The sequence below is a fragment of the Sturnira hondurensis genome, unplaced genomic scaffold, assembly GCF_014824575.4.
Source record: "Sturnira hondurensis isolate 20B ecotype Veracruz unplaced genomic scaffold, ASM1482457v3 Scaffold0020793, whole genome shotgun sequence".
In the NCBI taxonomy this organism is placed as follows: domain Eukaryota; kingdom Metazoa; phylum Chordata; class Mammalia; order Chiroptera; family Phyllostomidae; genus Sturnira; species Sturnira hondurensis.
The window spans coordinates 282,541-303,532 of NW_028093424.1; the positions used below are offsets into that span (position 1 = coordinate 282,541).

The window sequence follows — 20,992 nt, forward strand, 5'->3', positions numbered from 1 at the left end:
GTCTCCATTCTGTGTTACAGCCCTGAAGTCCTCCATCGTGAGTCCTTGATCGTGCGATCACTTATTTAAGAGTTCCAGCACGTTTTAAATTCCATTGGGAGTTCTGTCCTGAGCCAGCAGTTATAGTACATTAGGGAAGTTTAGTACAGTGATATTTAACTAATAGCTAGTGTTTATGGAGTATCCTAAGTGTTTACACCTATTCGCTCTTGTAATCTGCACAGTAGTATTAGGACCCAATCATGATTATTATCACAATATTACAGTTAAAGGTTAGCACAGAGAAAGCAATAACTGGTCCATATCATTTTGAAGCTAACTTTTTTAGGTTAAAATTAAGGTGGCTGTGTAATTTTTGAAGGTTTAGATGTTTCGCATAGTTGAGGTCAGCAAACTTTTTTAGTAAAAAGCCAGATAAAAAGTAATTTAGTTTTTGCTAACTGTCACAACTACTCAGCTCAGCCATTCTTGTGTGAAAGCAGTGACAGGCATTACATAAAACAATGGATGTGGCTGAGATCCAGTGAGCCTTCAGTTACAAAATCAGGTGGCCGGTTGGATTTGCTAGTCCCTGGCATGAGTCACCCAACAGCATCTTAATCTTGAAGAGCCCTCTTGAAGCATCCTACTTTTGTCCTGACTGGTGCCAGGCAAGTCAGGCCCCTTTGGCTAGGCTGCAGCCTACAGGCCACTTCTCTTTAATGGGCAGCATGGATTTTAGCTCCTTAACAAACCTCATCAAACCTACTACCACCTATTCTTACTTTTTCCTGTTTCTGTTAGTCATGTCCATTAGTTGTTGGGTAAATGCACATGTTCTCAATATTGCTTGTTACAGGAAATCACATAATACACGTAAAGGTGTCAGATGGCATCAAGAAGTCAGGCAAGTTTTTGTCACAAGGGCCCCAGCCTAGCACACATAACTGCCTTTTTTCTTGATCTGGTTAGAATCACATGTGGCCAACTGGCCAAACGTGGTTTTCCTTAATCCTCCAGGGTGAGCCATTTCTGAGATTTTTTTTCTTCTTTAGCAGCATTTTGGTATAATTATCTCCCATTTTGGATTTTTGATAAATTCAACCTAAACATGGGAAATAAAATTTTATTTCCCACCCATAGGGAGCCTACAGTGAAAAGGCCAGGGAAAATGTGTGCTGATTGAAACAAAAGGTTATGGTCCTAAGGTTCCTTTACTTGTTAAAAAAGGTGGGGCTGTCAATTTTATAAATCAGCTTCATTATATAATATGATTGCAAGATTGCCTGTTTTCCTTGTGTGCCCTAACCAAGCTAGTTTACGAAATAAGTAGCATCTCATGTAGAATATTGACAAGTCAAAACATTGCAGCAGCTATAAACCAGGTATTCTGTATGCAAAGTCAACCTACATAATCGTAACAAAATAGGCTGGTAGTTTTTGTTCTCAAATTTCGTAACGTTTTGCAGTCAGATCAGTATTCCAACATTAGCACATAAAAAATGTTACCATGTTATCTTCTAACTCAGAAATTTTCTTTCCAGGGTTAAGGTCTGATTGAGCCAAGTGTCTTTCTCTTGCAGGCATGACAGCAAGTGCAGTTGCAGCTTTAATCCTCATGACATCCTCCATCGTGTCTGTGGTAGGGTCTTTGTACCTGGCCTACATTCTGTACTTTGTGCTGAAGGAGTTTTGCATTATCTGCGTCATCACATACGTGCTGAACTTCATTCTTCTTATTATCAACTACAAACGACTAGTTTACTTGAATGAGGCCTGGAAACGGCAGCTGCAGCCCAAGCAGGACTGACAACCTGGCGAACTCTTAACTGACAGTCTGAAGTCCCTTTTTCCATTAAGTTAATTTTGCAGCATTTTTTTTATTCCTCACAACAGACACTTTCCCTAAGAATCTTAAACTGATTTTTTAAAATCTTGTAAATTAGAAGGGTATTTTCTGTGTCAAACTTGATTTTAAATATGGATACAAAAAAATACGCCGAGCCAATCAAAGACAAGCTTTAACTTTACTTTGAAGATGTTTCTGAAATAATTAAATGTAGCCCTCAATTGTAAAGTGAGCAACCATTGCTAGTAATTCCCCACTGTGTATAAAATCAATTTCAGGTCTAACAAATGTGATCATGACATGGAAATATTTTAGAATAGATACTGTCTTAGTATTGCCATGTTTACAATATGTAGTATGTTTTTAGCTGATGAATTTAAAAATGTAGACTCAACTAGAATTCATTTCTGTGATATTTGTAAATAAAGGTAGAAATATTGGATCCATCCCTGCAAAACTTACTGTACAGTTTAGTTGCAGCATAGCAATGAAGAATTGTCAGCTCACCACTGACGAAGAAAACACGGAAGTAGTAAATCCGTACAGAGCATCTTGTGAAAAGTACTGGTAGCTGTGGGTCCAGCATGGACAGCAAAAATAATAGGGTAGGTGGTTCCCTTTCATCTCCTTCCTCTGAAAGGAAGAAACTGTTTGGATATTCAAGTCAAACTTGTGTCCAATCATAAAACTGGATCAGTTCTACCTTAAGTCATGTGACCAAACCATCAAGTCCAGGGCCTTCAGGACACTAAAGATGGGAAAATGGGTATATTTCTTTGGAAAAAAGCTGGAAATATTAATATAGGATTTTAAGATAAACTCTCTTACAAGAGTTGACTTTTCATTCATATTTTTCCTTAACATTGGTGCCACTCAACCAAACAGTATTACAGCTTTGAAATAACCAGTATAAGCCCAGTCACTCCAGAGTAGGATTGCCCCTGGGTAGCTCTGTAGTGTTTTCCCTGTTACTTTTTGCACTAACTAATCAAATGTCTAGGTTAATCGTTTTAGAGTCAAGTATTGGATTTGTAAACTTCAGCGCTGCCATGCTGCTTGGTCTGCCTGATCGGGAGTCCTACAGGCAGACGTACCTGAGGGCGAAGAGCAGCAATGTCGTCACTGCTCTCTCTAGTAGCTGCACAAATGCAGAATTTTTAAAGTGATTTGAATAAACCCAAATGAAATTGTGACGGTCTGTTTCTATGGTGAACATCTTATATCAGAAAGTTAAAAGTGCCTTCTCTCTTAAATCTTAAACCAAATAATTTGTGTGTTGAACTGGGCAGAAGTGTCCTTCCTTCCTTTCTTAGCATAAAGTAGACACCTTGCACTCTATAGAAAGGTTCTGTACGATCATTCGGTTCCTTAGATTGAGAGGCAGTAGTGAAAACTTTGCTTCCAATTCGATCAGTCGTTATGTTAAAAATAGCCTCTTTGAAGGGAGGGGGACAGGCTCTGCTCTGTAAACTGTATGTGTAAAGTCAGCAGCTGTTTCCAACTAACTGTCATTAATTGATGCAATGTGTTATTTAGCCCAAGGCAGGTATAAAATCTGAATTGTAATGAACTTTAATGAGTTTAAAACAGTTTTGTAAATGAGGGTTTAATTCAGATATTGTCCAGGCTGGTGTGTTCCCATGAATGTGAATGTTTCAGTTCCTGTTTTATTATGTATGTATTGTTCTTATTTCTGTAGTTAAAGAACTCTAGAAAGCATGGATTGGATGTCTCGTGTTTATGGAGAAACAAGCCCTAAAGCTGAAGTGAACTGTACAATGAGGTCATGTAGTGGTGTTTCCAGTTCTGCCAAGCCATTTACTGGTTCTCTTTTCTAAGCTGCAGTGGAAATGGCTCAACGGTTAAGTCTTCTGTGGTATATGTAACACTGGTTCTGCTAATCAAGTTCCTCATGTCCCAATTTAAAATGGTTTTTCGTCATATTTTGTATCAATCAGCAGAGTATAGTTAAAGCTTGTCTTGATGTTGCACTCTTGCAAATGTCTTCAACTCCATGAGAAAATGCAAAAATGTTCAGCTAGACCCTTCATGTTTTTCCTTTGCTTTCCTAAGCCTGGGGGAAAACACCACTGTTAAAGTTGTATAAAAAAATGTTGCCACATTCCTATGACCCAGAATCAATAACCTCTTTCTCACTGAGCGATGAACACGTGCTGCCTGAACTAAGAGCATTGAAATGCCAGTGCCTCTAAGCAACAGAACCCTGGTGGGTGTCAGTTGTATCCGTGCCCTGGACGAATTTAGGCTCCTCTCCACATCTTCTACGTCACCCAAGAAGAAGGGGGAAACACCGTGTTATAAAATTTGAGGATTGTTATGACTATTTTAAACAATATTTAAGCATTGTAAAATTACTAGCCACCAACATTGAAGATTAGGGGAAAATAGAATTTCTCTTTTTGGCGTTAATTCCATGCTTCTTACTTTTTGATATGATTTGTAACAAATGAAGCCTCTTATTAACTTGATAGTTGCATCATTTGGAGAAATAAGAGAAGTTGTAGTTAGATGATAAATTCTAGGGAATCTAGGTGGTTTGGAGAATTTCATTTGGTTTTTCCTCGCAGCTAGTTGCTGTCAGAGGGGGTTAACTTATGGTGAAATAACTTGGGTGTCACTAGCTGGGTGCCAAGAACTACTCTTCCCCGATGCATGTAGCCTCTCCTTGAATCCATGACCTTAAAGATGGTGAAAGTAGTGGCCACTGCCATTCGAAGAGACAAAGATCTTTTGGTATGAGAGATCTTTGGACCTACTAGGTAGGCTAGAGGACCAAGATGACAGTAAAATTAAAATGATTTGTTGGCTTTAGTTTGCTTATATTCCACTTATAGTTACTTTTAAGATTATCAGCAAAAGTGAAAAGTTACCTTCAGCAATTATTTCATAACTAAAATTGGTACCACTGCCTGACAGCAGGGAATGCTGGCGTATCTCAAAAATCAGTATTAACAGATGCCAACGAGAAACCCACTACGTTTTTTGGTGACCCATTTGAGAAGGAGCACCTAATAGGCAACCTTTGTCGTTGTGTATTTCCCCCCAACATGCAAGCATGGGTGAAACATCCCTATTTAGGTAGGCGAGGCCGTACTTATGATTCCTCATTTGTGAGAACTACAAGTCAATAAAACAAAAGAGGCATGGGTAGGAGTCCAGGCTACTTGGTTAAACACATCTTTGACAAATTAGCCCAGAAAGGTGAAATGTTTTATTATAAAACTGTATTAAGCATGGCCTAGGTATGAGGTGTATGATCTGTATAGTATGTTCCATCAAAAATATTTATTACTAGTGCTTTAAACTCCAGAGTAAACGTTCATTTAAAATGGAGTTAACTGGGCAGAATTCCCCTTTACCATAGATAGGAATATTCTTTATCAGAGATTTAGGACACAGTTTTGCTAACTGGTAAAAAAAATGTAAATATGTAAGAATGTTTATTTGTTGCACATAACTTTTTTTGGTATAAAATAAATGTAGAAGTTACCTGTGGAAGTTGCTGCCATCATTCTTATGCCACAATATTGTATTTTAAAAGAGAAGGTGAAGTGAATTCACTCTTATAAACTATTCTGAAAGTAACCTCACGGTAACCCATTTCTACAGGTGTAGTGAGTTGATTCTTTTTCTCTTAAATTAATATGTAACTCACAGAAGACACAAGCAGAATTCTTAGAGATTGTAGTTCTTGGAATTCCTGTAGGCTTATAATGTATGTGGTTGTCAAGAATGAATGAAAAAGAGATGTCAGTGCTCTCGGTTCTGTGGGCACACAGAGTGCATTTGTTAGTCAGCTCTTTGCTGCTGTACTTGAACTCACCTCGAGTACTCCCTTTTTAGTTTTATTGAAAAGTGACAACTGCCAGGAAGATGACTCCATCTGAAATAGCTTAACCATGTTTTATTGACTGGAACAAATGTGTCTGGTGCTAGAACCTTAGGATTTAAGAAATGGATCTTACAGATATATTATTTGTGTTGAACATTGAAATGCTCTTTGCAAGGATACATCCCTTTCTACATTAAAAGGCAACCTAGAAATTATAAGGTCTGAAAACCAAATTCAGAATTTACCCATTTCCTTTCATCCAATTTGGATATTCACTTCAGAAAATGGAAGATGAAGAATGACTAAAATCCTCAAAATAAAATGAGCCTTAGAGCTGACAGAAGCGATGGTGAAAAGGCATCGAAAGTGAATGGGACACCTAGATGGGGCAAGATAAAAACACCTGGATCCGAGAATTGAAGTGTATCAAGAATTTATCTAAATACCTGCCTGCAGGAAAACTCGAAAACAGCACATCTACCTGTGATATGGAGGCGTCCCACTAATGAAAATAATGTCCCCGTGTACCATTAGAAAGTGGACAGTCTAAGCAGTAGAGTCTTAAACTATGAAAGCAGAAATAGCCCAGGGGTGAATGGGCGGTGAAGGGCAGGGTTGGAGGGCAAATGTAAAAGGGTGAGGGTCTGTTCTGGCTTTTATGCAACAAAAAAGTCTTAAAGACCTAATTCACTACTGTTTTGTCTTCATTTTTCTTAAGGACAGAAAAATGATAGTTGGGCAACAAATACCAGGTTTGCTATTTTCATTCCTTTGGTACAAAAGGGTGCAACACCAGGCTCACAAAGCAGCCATGGATTCACTTACTAGTAAACGTTTTCTACCAGCCCGGCACTGTGCTGGGAATCCTAACCCTCCCGAAAGTGGGTAGGTATTTCTTGTACTATGTATTGGGGAATACAGCTTTGTTTGTGTGAATTAGCCTCTTGTCCTCGTCTGAGCAGTCCTGGGGGAGGTATTTCACCCCTGAAATTTCCAGAGCCATAATTCTCTTACCAGGGTGTGTACAAATATTTGGGAAAAGGAAGATCAAAGAGCTGACCATCTCACCATCATTCTTCAGAGGTGAGACCAGGACACTCCCTATCAGCTTGAGGTTTGTGGGTCTTTAAAAAGACTAATCAGTCTCTAGTAGCACTGAGGTTGTATTTACATGTTAAATTGAATAGACTGTTCTATTTTTAAAAACAGGCAAATTGGTCATTAACTATTAACTACCAGAATTAACTGAACTTTTAAAAAGTTTTTAAGTCAAAGCATTTTTTAAAATGTAAGTAAAACGTTGCAGTAATAGAATGACATATTCCTCAGCTGTGATTCCCAAGTACTACTGTTTAGTGGCAAACTCTGGAAGTTAAAACAGAAAATGAGAAGAGGCTTTTTTATAGTGGGTATTACTGTGTGGAAAACGACCCACGTGCAAAAAACCAATTCCCAATTCCAGAGACACTTGGTCACATCGATCGCTTGGGTCGAATGAAAAACCCAGGGGGTGAGACGTGCACGAGCCCGTCCGTCAGCACGGCGGTAGACGCCAGGCCCGCTGGTGGAGAGGTGAAGACGTGCTTGTTTGTAGGTATTCTGGTAACGATGGTAGGAAATGTGCTTTATAGATTAACATTTATTGAAGTTTAAACATGTAGTATGGCGACAGGAAAAGAAGTCAATGTCCAAGCTACAAACTCCATTCTACAGTATTTATAAAAATCAAGAAATGGGCCTTACCCCTAATTTGTAAAACAGTGTATCTGTTATGTATACTTTTTCATGTCTGTCAAGTAAAGTTTTTTTTTTTTTAACATATTATTTTTGGGCACTGAACCAAAACACAAAATGATTTAAGGAAATTTAGTGGAAAATAGAAATATGTCACCCCTAGAATTCTTAATTATTTGAATTGACTACTCACATTTCTGAAAAGAGGTCTAAAGATGGCCCCTAGAGTGAGGTCCACGTGCCCTCACTGTCTCTGCCATGGCACCTGGATGGGGAGGCTGGCAGCTGGTGTCAGAGAAGCCGCAGGTCTTGCTTAGTACACAGGCTGTTTCCCACACAGTGACTTCGCAGCTGACGGCTGGTACCTGGTTTCATTGGCAAGTTTCCAGTACCTCTCTCGCAAAAGGAATGCTGTACTTTTTGGTTGTCTCTGGCGAGTGAAGACCCCCTTTTTATTCCCTAAGACTCTCAGCGGTGCTAAAAACAAGGCAAAAGATGTTTCAGATGACTTCTATGAGCCAAACTGGAACCAAGCTGGAGCCACGCTGAGCTACACAGAAATATCCTTATAGTTTACGGTGGTTGGGTCTGATGTGGCCACTTCATGGGTGGAAGATTTTAGTACTCCCCAGAACACCTCGGCTCCCTGGTGTTTCAGTTTCTACTGTGTTCAATAAACACAATTTCATCTGTGTTTATCTTTTACTTACAAACTGAGGTTTGAAATAGTAGGGTACCCAGCTGCCTGGTAACTGGAGGGGACTGAGACAAAAAGTTACCCTTGGAAAGATGACCCTTTTAGTGGTGGCAAGAGTCCTGACCAGGCCAAGGTGCCTACGGAGGATCTCCTAGTACAGGTCAAAGTCCTCCTGGGTGGGCTTCCAGTTGGGTTCCCACTGCTGTGGTTAGTCTCAGAGTTGAAGCAGGGAGGGAGCAAGGCTGGCAACAGCCTGTCAGGGCTGTGCCTTCAGCACACCTCCATCCCCTCATGGAAACCACAGCGTCCTTAAAACCAAAAGTAGGTCTTTCCCACCAAGAAGTCCATGATAAGCAAATGCCAGCCACTGTACCAAGCACTTCATTAATTGGAATCCTTATGTCATCTGCAAGGTGGCAGTCATTATCTGCACTTACAGGTTTATGGAAACTTGGCCAAGGTCACAAGTAATTTCTCAAAGCTGACACGAAGCTGGAGCAGCTACTCGGGGAAGCTAGACTGCCATCCAGCACATCTCCAGAAGCCCAGCAGAGTAGGGGCGCATGTTCTCATTCCTTCTTCTGCTTACTGCCTTCCACTCTAATTTTTAAATAAACTTTAACCTTCCAAAGACCTGTATCCTAATTCCCACTACTACCAAGTCCTTCCCACATCCCAAACTGCCATCCTAAGTTTATGGTATATCAAGTAACTAGTCATCTGTGGTCGCCCTCGCCTCTCCACACTTGAGAACGAGTACAGATGGTATTTTCTCAGGAGACTTTTAAACACGCCCACATTCAAAATGCTCTGACATTCTCCTGTCCTCGGTGGACCGGCCCTGCTCCCAGGAATAACAAGTGCATGTTTCTCGGGCTTGCACCCTACTCTGGAATAATGCGTGCATCCCGCCACGTCCACTTCTTCCCTGTACTGTTGGGAAACACGCGGCAAGTTAGCCATTCTGCCCCAAGATGGTAGGCTTTCCTGTTTTCTTTTTGATCATAAAATGACTGGGGAAGCAGGCAAGTGATTACTGCTGGCTAAGTGCACCTTACTTTTCCTAGGTAACACTCTTGGTTAGTTAAGCTTCCCCGCTCCTGTTTGCTGTGTTCTTAGAACCAAATGTCCCGAGCTGAAAGACCAATCTGGAAAACTCAGCAATGGGACATTCCCTAAACCAAAATGCCACTTACACTGTTCAGTCATAAAATCAGCAAAGGTCCAGATGAGCTCTCCAATCACATATTCTTTGCGTTTTTGATCCAGAACCAAATGATACTGCTCCAGCAGACTTTTCTGGTACTCTTCACTGAACATCAGCGGCGGGTCCTGGAATTCAAGGCAAAGGGAGAATGGAAGAGCCAGAACTGACAGAATTGTAAATGTCAAATAAAAATAAGATCCATGTGATGAGGACCAAAATATCCATCCGCGGGGTGGGCTGCCATGCCTGCGGGACTCGCTGGTGCTGCTGCGGAGACACAGGCGGAGTATGATGGAGCCCAGAGTCGAAAAAGGAGCTTTTCTTAAACCTTAATTAGTAACTGCTTTAGCGATATAATCTGATACTTGCTTTATCTTAGTTTTCCATCTCTATTCACCAGCTGAACTACACTGAAAGTAAAAATGTCTCTGGATACAATAAATTTAAAACTCAGGTCTTAAGTAGCTGCCACTGCACAGTCTGAGAACTAGTGTGACTCAGATTTAAGTCACCTCAGAGTCACCTGGATCTGGTCTGGGGAAGTAGCTGCCGCTCGGCCCCAAATCTAGTAGGCATTAGAGAGAGTAGGGAGCAAGAAGGAGAAGTGTCCCTGCTGGCATGGGCTTCACAAGCCAGCAAGAAAGACACGAGCTCAAGTGTCATGAGTAGGGGGAGTGCAAAGCAGGAGCCGAGCCAGGGGGGTACTTAGCAGAAGGAGCTCACTGATGTGAGGCCACAGAAAGGTCCCCTCGGAAACCTCTGAGCTGAGGCCTGCCGGGTGAGGAGCAGGCCGTCCACAACAGCAGCAGGAAGCAACACCTGCAGACTCATGCCATATTTGGTGAAGAGTTCCTGTGTGTTCTGCACGAGGACACAAGATCTTTCAGATGCATGTGGGTCTGAGTTTTCATCTCCTGGGAATTTGGGGGAGCTCAAGTCAGATGCTGAAGGATGCTGGAGTCCAGTCATTTGTGAGAGAACAAAATCCTACTGGCTTTGCCTTTCTTTTCCAATGAGAAGGATCAAATGCTATATAAGAGGCACTGAAAACGTAACCATACAATTAAGCCAAGCTTTGTTCTAGTTCCACAGTTGAATCTGAGGGCATGATGTAGATGTTGTTTTAGTAGAAATGACCCTGCATTATCTAATACTAGTCATACATGGCTATTTAAACTTAAAACTAAATTAACCAAATCAGCTCAGTCAAACTAATTGCATTCCAAGTCTCTAATCGCCATGTGTGGTGAACAACTACCTTCTTGGACAGTGCGAGCTTTTAGCAGACAGCGCTAACTGAGACTCAGAGTTTCTTAAAAATTCTGAGTTCGCTACCTTTTCAAAGAGGGAGAACAAATGTGCACGTACATTGTCTCCAGAAGCTATCTCCCCTCTTCACCAGTTTGTAGACGTGGCATTCTGTGTAAACAAGATGAATTTAAGGGTGTGAACACAATAGAGTCCATGCGGACAGCTGTTCACCATACCAAGAATCAGCCTATTAAGAAATGTGTGTCAGCAAAGAATCCCAGTAGCTGCGACAGACAAGGGTGAGGTGGCTGGGGTGCAGATGGAGAGTTCGCTGTGGTTCAAGAATCCACATGAAAAAAATTCCCACAAGACAAAGCAGCGTATCTTTGGTGAGGAAATGGACAAAATAATGAGAAAAAAACTAGTGACTAAAACTTGCTCCAAGATCGATCTCACTCCCTTAATGAATATTGTTCCGCACCCATGTGTGCTGGCCACTGTCAGGTGCTTGGGAAGCAACTATCACAAGGTTCAGTCTCCCACCTAGAGCCCACAGTCTGGTCAAGGGGAGAGCCGAGGGAATAAGGACAGTGCACAGTAAGTACCCAGACAGAGACCAAGCAGAGGGGACAGATTCCTCTGGCTGGGCAGACAGGGCAAACCTCACCAAAGAGGAAACATCTAAGCTGAGAATCCAGCACAGAATAAGAATCCATTCATTGGCAACTGTGGTGCTAATGAGGTGCTAATGAGGGCATTCCAGGCAGAAGGAAGCCAATAAGCTAATGAAGAGGCTGCCTCTGAGGGCCCTGGCTGAGTTGCTCAGTTGGTTGAGTGTTGTCCCCTATACCTTAAGGTTCAGGTTCAATTCCCAGTCAGGGCATATACTGAAGGTAGTGGGTTCAATCCCTGATCAGCGCACATACAAGAGGCAACGGACCAATGTTTCTCTCTCTTCCTTTATCCTCCGTAGGATCAACGGACATGTCCTCCAGTGAGGATTAAAAAATTCCAAAGAAAAGAGGCTGCCTCTCAGGACAAAACAAGGTGGGAAAGGCCTGAGTCGGGGGACAGCCAAGAGTGTGGAGGGACAGGCAAGAAGGTATGTTTCTAACTTGGGGCAATGAGTGACACCACTGCCCAAGGGAGTGAAAAAATTAGTGTCCTACACAACTTACGTGGTGAAACGCTGCAATGGAGTCTGCTCCATACTCGGTCTGAATAATTGGCTTCTGATAGGTCCTATACCAGTTCTCAAACTGGGTGGTCAGCTGCAGCGGAATCACCTCCAGGTGCCCGAAGTCATGATACCAGGAGTAGTAACTATTCACACAGATGACATCCACGTATGGCGCCTAGGACAAGAGTGATAAAGCTTGTTCGTGAACCAGAACACTGTGTAGCAGTGTTACAACGCTCATACTCAGGGGGCTCTTCTGGTGGAGCAGGTAAAAAGGGCAACCTAGAAAATGATTTTGATGCTTACATGTGTAAGACACATAGTCAAGAAGTGACCTGAAAGGAGCAAGCCCACAACCCTGGACTGACACCCCTGACCTGGCCGCAGCTCTGTGGAGGGCTGAGGCAGGGTAGGCACTCAGTGAGCTGGCCTCACTGTTCCCCAGGGAGTGCTCCTGTTACTGGTCCTCCCTCACCTGGCCCTGAAAGAATGTTCCCATCTGAGGGATAGATGCAGTTTTTCTCCTCACAAAGAATCCTGATTCACCATACCATTACGGGGCTTGTGCTGTGGGCCATAAAGAGGCTGTAAAATCCCCCCCTAGCAGGGTAGCCAAGACGATGGGGCAAGGCTGCTTGAGTTTAAACAATGCAATGCTCAGGATGCAGTGGCAAAGACCAGACAGCCCAGTGTCTAGTCTCTAACGTCAGCTGAACATGGTTTGCCTCCAGAGCCTGCACTGGTACTGATGGGGCCTGTCTTTCCCAAATGACTGGCCTTTCCCAACTGTGGTGGCAGAAAAATGCAGACAGGAGGAAGGAGCTGGGGGAGGGACCTCTGGGTAGACACCGGTATATGAATGAGTCACACATCCTGCCAGACAAGCCTTGCAACCTTCCAAGGTCAAGCACAGGCTTCCCTGTGCACGAGGGACTAGACCAGGAGATACCACTTGGCCTTGAGAACACACAGGGTGTCCTCGTGCCATGCTGGTGTTTCACCACAGTCTTTACGTTTCTTTGAAGGGGTGTTCTCAGAGACTGCAAGGGAGCACCAGGGCTCCATGCTTTTCTCTGTCCGTGTTAAAATGAGTGTTCCCAATTTGCATTTATATATAGTGTTTCTTCTGTTCTCTCTTTAGATGATTTCTCTATAGCACTTTTCTCCTAAGTACTGGCCTTGCTCTCCGGAGAAGGAACATTTTCTTTGCTCCCATTTTTCAGCGTCAAGGCAACTGGAGGCATCGTCCCTGAGGGGCTGCTGTGGCAGGGGCAGCGAGGGAGGCCGGGTGGTCCAGCCAGCTGCGGGGGCGTGCCCCTTCGATTCTCAACTGGGGCCTGGTCAGTTGCTCCCAAAGTGGGTGGGTGCCTGGAATCACTGAAGAGCTTTTAAAAAACTCAGCTCCCACCCTGGGCTGACTAAATCAGGATATCAACATCCAGACATCTGCACTTGCAAAAAGCTGTTCATAGTGGTTCGGACGATTGGCCAGGTTTGAGAAGCACCATGCAATGTCAACTTTATGCTCCCTTAAACCTTTGCTTTTTAATGAGCACAATACCTGAGGCACATAAAATTAAACCGACACATGTAGAATCTGAACCGAGAACAAATTGAATATCCCTGGGCCCAGAATCCTCGGACTTAGGAAGCCACTCCGCCTGGTGAACAGGCAGGTAGTTAGCTTCAACCTAGAGACCACCTATGAAAATTCTGCACTGGCAGCTCCTGGTTCTTCCAGTCACACTGGCCCAGGAGCTCCCCTCCCGCCGGGAGTCTCCTGCTGTACAAGTTTCCCCAACGCCCTGAGGCCTGGCACCATAAGGCTCACACCATGCTGGGTGTTCCTGCACCAGGAGGCTCAGACCCAAGAGTGTTCATCAGAGCTCAAGGCAGGACTCGAAAACAGGGTGGAGGGGATGAGGGTGGTGTGGGGACCCCCGAGGCTTACCCCCAGGTCTGCTTCAAAGTTGGATTTGGTCACAAAGGTCACGGGCCGGGTGGGGTCCAAGGCTTTTGTGTGGGCAATCAGCGTCCTGTCCACGGAGGGCAGAAGGCAGGGCTCTTGTCAGTCCAGGAAGGGCTAGCGTAGCCACCTCTCAGCCCTTCCCTCCCAGCCCCTGCCCGAAACACCACCACTGCTCCCCTTATCTCTAAGAGTATTGGAGGTAAGCACCCATGATCCTCTAGTCTGCCATCACATCCGGACACCACTCCTTCTTCCTCCCCAAATCCTACATCCCACTCCCAAAAGAGGCCACCTCACAGGGAAAAGCAGGCACAGAGCCGAGTTCCTTGGGCTGGGCACTGCCCAAACTTGGTTCTGAATCTCTGAAGGAGCCTTCGAAAACAGGAGCGGATGGGGCGTGGATTAGGGTGGATGTTAACTGAACACATCATTAGGGAAGTGGTGTTAGGGGGCAGGGTGTGTACTGTGTGCGTGGCGGGCTCCGGGGCCTTCAACAGCTGCGCCCCCAGTTTCACAGAGCAGGGGGAGCAGGGACACTTGCAGATGTCAGAAACTGCAACTACAAGTGGTGGCAGAAAAGCGAGTTCCAGGAGACAGTAACAGGGCACATAACTGACAGTGGAGAGTCAGTGACAGCCGATAGAAGAAATGGCATTAATGTTGAATCGCATTAACCAAGGAGCGATGGCAAGAGGCTGCCCTACTGAGGAACCTGTCAGACCAGCACACCCTCAATCACTGTGTAAGCGTACTTTGCTCTACTCTGTCTCACAGCTAGTGACCCCCTCTCCCCGTAACTGCTCTCCTCATTCTAAGGTGGAGGTTTCCACAGGCCAGAACAGGCACCCCCTACACTTAGTTCTGCAGCCCACACTCTGAAACGGCCTGGTCATCACCTGGGAGCTTCGGAGCCTAACTGAGCTCCCCTAGCCCAGGCAGCCCTATCCAGGTCCTGCCCCCATCCCCGCGGCTCCAAAAATCATGTATCTCCCTCTTTCCACCTCCCAAAAGAGCCCACCTGGCACCTCAGGCACCCATTCCTGGGAGCCTACATATACTCCTTTCACCCTTGCAACAAAGCGCTGTTCACCAGCCCTGGCTCGACACACCCCTGCGCCCCATGCACTCTGGGGCTGCAAGCTCTGAGCTGTGGGTCATTGTACCCCAGTGGGTCACTCCTACAGCCTTCTACAGATGTGGCTCAGCTCAAAGCACTCTGTGAAACTTGCAAGTAGTGTGCCTCAGGGAGTGTTTTGACGGCCTCACGCAGCAAGTGAATTAATTCTCTGCAGTACTGGAAGAGAAGGAACCTAGGAAAACACTGCAGAAACACTGCCCCCAAGTGGTGTTTGTTTCTACGCAGGGGCAGGGGAGTTGGGGAGATCAGGGAGGAAGGAGCTACTAGAACCAGGAACTGTAGATGGCCTACTCCTGCCCAATAATGGAACTTTAGAATAGTTAGGGTACGCATGTTGTTGAAAAACCTGTTTGTAATTATGTGGGCAGATAAGCTGGTATTATGAAGCTTGACTCCACTTTACAGATGAAACCAAGGCACGACACATGGGGTGTTTTTTAAGTTTTAACATACACTAAATTTCCCAGGAATGGAGATACCATTAAAAGTGAGGGAAGAGTACACCTAGTTTTATTCAGAGCTTCACCTAGAGCGGTTCGCCATTTCGGAAATGCCCAGCACTGAAGGGAATGCTGTTTGTGGTCTCACTACTGTCAACTTTAGAAGCTATGCGTTCACAGGACCCCAAAACTAGGTGTAAGCACCTGACGCCTGGGCTTGGCCTCCTGGGGAGTCAGGCCCAGGCATTCACGGAGTGTTTTATCAATGACTCTCTTTCATATCACAGCTAGGCCATGCCACTATTTTTCCTTTCTTAATTTGAAGTTATACTTTAGTAGGTTAGGTTACCTCTGCATTTCATTTCAGGCGTGAAAAGCGGGCACTGACTCTCACTCGGCCGAAATCAGAGCTTAGCTGGGTAGGAACCTGGTCCCCTGAACTGACCAGATCCGGCTGCACTCTTAGGTCTGGGCTGGGAGCTGGATGCTGACATTAGCACAGCACACACCCCTCAGGGAGACCTCAACTCTCCAAAGGCTGCCAGCCAAGGCTGAGCTGGGCCTAAGGAGGGGTCTCTCCCCTGACCCAGGCCAGGGCAAGTGGGGGCACTCACTTGAAGTAGTAACCTGCTGGTTGCAGGAAGGAAGTGGGTTCATTGGCTACAGACCACATGACAACAGCTGGGTGATTCTTGTCCCTGCGTACTACCTCCTCCATCACCTCCAGGTGGTGCTGCAGAGACTCGTTGCTGTAGCTCTGGCTATGGGGTGGGGGAGAAAAGGAAGCATGTTACGGCCTGCCCAGGTGGCGGGCTGAGCAGCATGGGCAGTAGGCACTCACATCAGCGTGATGCCCGCACCAGGGCTCTCATCGATGACCACAATCCCATACTGGTCACAGAGCTGCATCACCTCCTCCGCATAGGGGTAGTGGCTGGTACGGAAGGAATTGGCACCAAGCCACAGAAGCAGGTTGAAGTCCTTCACCAGCAGTGGCCAGTCAAAGCCCTTCCCTCGGATCTAGGACACAGCAGAGTAACATGACCCCGCCCCCTGCCCCAGATGCGTTTCCTCCTAGACCTGGGCCCATCACCCTCTATCCAGACAAGCACGGGGCCCATCAGGCAGCAGTTGTGAGCAGTTGGTTGAACTGCTGAGCTGCCCTCAACCGCTCGGGGGCACAGGGAAGGGAAGGATGAGAAACAGCCCCCACAGTTATGCAGGAGCCCCAACTCACATCTGCATCCTCATGTTTGTTGACCCCATTGAAATAGAAAGGTTTCCCGTTAATGAGGAACTGGTTCTTTGTGACAGCCACAGTGCGAATCCCCACGGGAAGAGTGTAGAAGTCAGACACAGGCCCAGCTGCCACCTGTGCAGTGAGCTTCACCTGGAGAGCCAAGGGCTGGCGTGAGATACCCTTCGTGGCCTGAGCCCCCCACAGCCCGCCTATCCGCAGGAAGGCCCCCTTGTATGCCACAGTGGCCCACTTCAGGGACACAAGCAGAGAGACTGAGAAATTACAGGTTTGCCATTAGCAAGGAGAAATCCACCCTGCCCATGGGGTGTGCCCTTCAAATCTGGGCTGCCCCACAAAGGACTGAAAAAAACCAGCCTGGAAACACTTCAGTGCAATTGAGTAGGAAGGTCAGAGGTCCACGCCTGCCTGCCCACCTGGCCTGCACCCATGCTAAAGCCAGGGAGGGCTGCTGGATGAGGCAAAAGGCCTCCCACAGCCCCAGTCTTAACCACCATTACCTTCAACGAGTACAGGTAGGCAGGGTGTTCATGCATCAGGTACGGCCACCAGAGGTGGGCACCGGGTACCCGCAGCTGGCCCTGTCCTCCAGTCCCCTGGGCTACGACTTTGCCTTCCTCATCTAGAAGATACACTTCTAGCTGGAAGTCGTCACTGCCCTGGATGGAAATCTGGTAATACACCAGCCCTGTGGGAGACCAGAGAGATCAGACAAGGATATGATCTGGGTCATACAGATGAGGCTACCACACTGAGTCCTCTCTGGCCCTGAGACCCCACCAACAATTGTTATTTCTTGAGCTTGTTCTGCAGTGGGGAGAGGCTGAGGCTGCACAGTGCAGAAAGAACATGGAGTTACCACCTATCCCGAGTGACGAGATTTTAGGCAAGCCCCACTTCTCATTGGGCCTTATTTCCCAATAAAATAAGGTCATACCAGATGGGTATTTCAGAAGCCCTTGCCAGCTTACACAGGCTGGACTTTAGCTTCTTAGGTAGATGGGGACCTGTGAGGAGGGTTAAGAGATGCTGGAAGAGCCTTTCTCCCAAGACATCTTTCTAAACAGAGAACAGAGCCACCTTGGGCCTGACCAAGGGCAGATCTTGCTGGGAGCCCTCACCATCGTCTTGGTCCACGTTGGTGGTGACAGTGATGTCATCAATGTAGGCAGTAGGCGTCGTGTAGAAGAGCACAGGTCGGTGCAGTCCCGCATAGTTGAAGAAGTCAAAGTCTATGTTCTGGACAAAGTAACCCTTGGGGTACCTAAAGTGGGAGGACAATGGCCAGCTGGGGCCTTGCCCTGAGGCCTTTGACCTCACCTCTGCTAAGGCTACCCTGCCCCTGGTGGGAAGACCATTGGGCAGGGTGGGGACTGGGATGGGGGACCAGGGTACTGCTCACTTGGAGGTATCCGTCTTGTAGATGATGTTCCCTGGTGGCAGGGTATGGGGGGTGAGTGTGTTGTTGATGGCGATGGTAATGCGGCAGGAGGACAGGGGCCCACTCTGGACCAGCTTGCTGATGTCAGCCTCGAACGGAAGATGGCCCCCCTCGTGCTCTGCCACATGGACCCCATTCACCCACTGCAGACAAATAGGGTTTATGGGGCGGGGGCAGCAGGCCAGGGTATAAGGGGCACTGCCATCTCATGCATTCCTTCACACAGATGCCCTGCCAGCTGCTGCCTGCCTCATTAGCCTGATGGGAGGAATGGAACTCCAGAGGAGATTAGGCAACTCTCCCCAACCCAGGGCACAAACCCCATTGTCGGGCAAAAGCATTCCCCACCACCCACCCCAGGAGACAGGCTGTCAGATGACAGCTGGGAGCCAGGCACCCCATGGCAGCCCTACAAGTGCTCAGCAGCTGCACCTGCCCACTCGCCCTGCTTGCTGCTCACTGCACTGACCACAATGGCATAGTAGTGGGCGCTGCCAATTCTCAGCACCACTCTTGTGCCCAGGTCCTGGGTCCATCGCTGGGGCAGGGTCGCCTCCCGTTCGTACCACACCCAGCCAACAAATCCGCGAAGCTGCTGATCCTGACCCACGTCATTGAAGCTTGAGGGAACAGGCATGTTCAGGGTAGGACCCGACTGGAAAAAGAAGGGCCAGGATCAGGACCAGACCACCTAGAAATCTAAGACCAGGGCCCAGGTGGCCCCCTTTCCTAAGAGGCCAGGTCCCCCAGCAACCCTGCCTGCAGGACAGCTTCTCCAGATCCTGGAATTCTGGCCACTCCACCGCTGTTAATCTTTGCCAGCAACTGACCAATGCCTTTTATGGAGCTCATTTAATTCTTACATCTCCATGGAGTACACATCTGTCACTCATTCAATGGACAGTGTACAATGAACACCTACAATGAATGCTGTTCCAGATGCTTGGAATAAAATGGTGAGCATGCTTCTGCTGTCAGGTGGCCAGCTCTACTACTAAAGTGTGAAGAGTGAAAGGGGTCAGGGAAGGCCTTTCCGGGCCAGGCCCATGGGATATTGCCTCAGGACAGCCTGGCAGAACTGAGTGAACCTGAGCTTGGCAGGGAATCCCTTGAACACCCCAGGCAGAAGGCAAGCAGGAGTGAGGCAGATGGTTCAGTGGGTCTGGAAACAGTCTGGACCCACACTTGTCTGTGGGGCACCGACCACTAAGGAGGGGATTTCCTCTGTTCTTCAGAGCTGTATCCCCAGTGACTGACACAAGCCCTGACTTACAGTAGGAATATGATACATATTGGCTGAAGAATGTATAACTTGCTGATGAGGGATAGACTGCTAGGACGGGTTATGTCCAAAGACTGGTGGGGCCAGAGGTTCTTTCTCAAGGCAACCAGCATCAGGGTCTCCAGGAAAAGAGGTGAGCACAGGGCCACACGCAGCCTTAAAGAAAGGAGGATTGGCAAAGAGCTGGCTAAGAGGAAGATGACTCAGCCGATCAACTGACGCCCAAAAGAGGAAGGCTGGCCATGCACAGGCTGCTTTACTGAGGAAACTGGAGTGGAGCACATGCCTAGCACCCAGGCCCCATCCCCTTCCTTTCTTCCTTTCTCTGCTGAATCTTGGGCAGCAAAGACCAGGGGAAAAAAAGGATCTAGGAGAGGCAGGCGGCCCCACTTCTCTGCAGAGGTGAGACCTGAAGTGACGTCCTTAGCTGCCTGGGTGCCAAGCCCCGATCTGCTCCTGAACCTGGAACCCAAGGTCATGCCTGCCAGGGCAGAGCTGGTTCCAAATTGTGTAAAGCTTGCCCTCCCGCTGCCTGCCCAGCTCGGTGCTGTGGACTCTGCTCTGGCTCCGCCTACCCCACCGAACTGGGCTTGAGTAGGGTCCTTCCCCGGCCCCAGGGTGGGTGGGTGCCCGCCCCGCAGGCGCTCGGTCGTCTAGCCGCCCTCCACCCACACCCTCCTTCCGGTTCCTCAGAAGCCCTCCCGCCCACCCCCACCGCACACCGCCTAGCCCATTATCTTTAACCACCTCCAGGCCTGCAGCTCGGAGGGCAGGGCTTCCCACCCGGCTTCTAGGAGCGCCCTTGCCCAGACCTCATCACCCCTGCTCCTGGAACCCGCACCTCCCGCAGCGGCGTGCGGTACCACTGCTGCTCGAAGCCCTGGCGCCGATTGTCGGAGAAGTCGGCGCGGAAGCTCCAGAGGCCGTTGAGCTCCTTGTGCTCCCGCGACTCGCTCTCCTGGGGGAACAGCATCCCGCCCTGCAGCGCCAGCCCGCAGCCCCAAAGAAGCGGGCTGAGCACAGCCCAGGTGCTCGCCGACCCCACAACCATGGCTCCCGTGCACCCGTCGGCAGCTGCCCCGTCTGCTAGGACTGGTGACGGAGGGGGTCAGACCATGGGGCCTAGAAGTAGGGACCCGGGGGCGGGGCTGGGGCGGGGCCGGGGCGGACCCGGGGCGGCGCTTGTGGGAACTTTTTCCCCTTGGCGGCCTCCCGCGCCATTTTGACTTATAGCGGTGGCAGGACTGATGGGTTCGGCGAGTTGGGCCGCTCCAGAGTTCTCACCCTGCCTGTTCGCGGGGAACGGCAGGGAAGGCCGGCGGAGAGTCCGAGGCTAGGCCTTTAGAGAAGAACTTCATCCGCGAACTTCCATCCCGAAAAGCGGAGGCACCGGCTCTGCTCTGGCCCCCCATGGTCTGGGGGTCACTGCCTGCTCGCCACCCTCCGGGACTGCTCCTGCCTCAGGTGGCGGGTTCAGGGCCGAAGGCCAGAGTGAGATCCCACCTCGACCTAATGCAACCGGCCTGAGACACCTTCTCTTGCTTATTATGCATGCCAGACACCCAGTAAGCACAGCCGAAGTCATTATGTCGGTTGCTTTCACTCCCAATGGAACGCTTGTCCCAAGGTCTAGACCATAGACTTGACTATGACCATAGACATACTATCCTTATTTTTTGTTTTTTTTCTTTTTGTTATTCTGATTGAGTATTTT

At 47.6% G+C, this 20,992-nt stretch overlaps 2 protein-coding genes across 4 annotated transcripts in view; one reads left to right on the forward strand and one right to left on the reverse strand.

The window, feature by feature from the left end:
- The window catches only part of VKORC1L1 (vitamin K epoxide reductase complex subunit 1L1), a 78,106-nt gene extending 72,762 nt beyond the window's left edge, over positions 1 to 5,344 (forward strand). The window contains exon 3 of the mRNA XM_037030678.1: positions 1,563 to 5,344. Coding sequence (XP_036886573.1) covers positions 1,563 to 1,789 — 227 coding nt within the window. The 3' untranslated portion in view covers positions 1,790 to 5,344. The remainder of the gene's footprint in view (positions 1 to 1,562) is intronic.
- Positions 5,345 to 6,427: 1,083 nt separating this feature from the next.
- Positions 6,428 to 20,392, reverse strand: GUSB (glucuronidase beta). Of its 3 annotated transcripts, none has more exons than XM_037030676.1 (12): positions 20,120 to 20,392; positions 18,466 to 18,651; positions 17,958 to 18,139; positions 17,677 to 17,819; positions 17,056 to 17,243; positions 16,535 to 16,687; positions 16,139 to 16,317; positions 15,912 to 16,058; positions 13,702 to 13,786; positions 11,749 to 11,925; positions 9,309 to 9,444; positions 6,428 to 7,892 (listed from the first exon to the last, which is right to left on the reverse strand). In XM_037030676.1, the coding sequence occupies exons 1-12, from the start codon at positions 20,327 to 20,329 to the stop codon at positions 7,729 to 7,731; spliced, it is 1,950 nt and encodes a 649-aa protein (XP_036886571.1). In that variant the 5' UTR covers positions 20,330 to 20,392; the 3' UTR covers positions 6,428 to 7,728. The 3 variants fall into 3 exon arrangements, with proteins under 3 accessions (XP_036886571.1, XP_036886570.1, XP_036886572.1); XM_037030675.1 differs by having other exon boundaries at positions 17,056 to 17,248; positions 17,682 to 17,819; positions 20,120 to 20,391; XM_037030677.1 differs by lacking the exons at positions 17,677 to 17,819; positions 17,958 to 18,139; positions 20,120 to 20,392 and having other exon boundaries at positions 18,466 to 18,532.
- Between the last annotated feature and the right edge of the window lie 600 nt (positions 20,393 to 20,992).

Bases quoted from the DNA above. Each gene is read 5' to 3' on its own strand.
- GUSB (XM_037030676.1), bottom strand. From the start codon at position 20,329: ATGGTTGTGGGGTCGGCGAGCACCTGGGCTGTGCTCAGCCCGCTTCTT. The intron at 17,820-17,957 runs GTGAGCAGTACC...CTCCCACTTTAG, and splicing joins TACAAGACGGATACCTCCAA to GTACCCCAAGGGTTACTTTG. The intron at 7,893-9,308 runs GTAAGTGGCATT...CCTTGTTTTTAG, and splicing joins TGATTTTATGACTGAACAGT to CACCGCTGAGAGTCTTAGGG.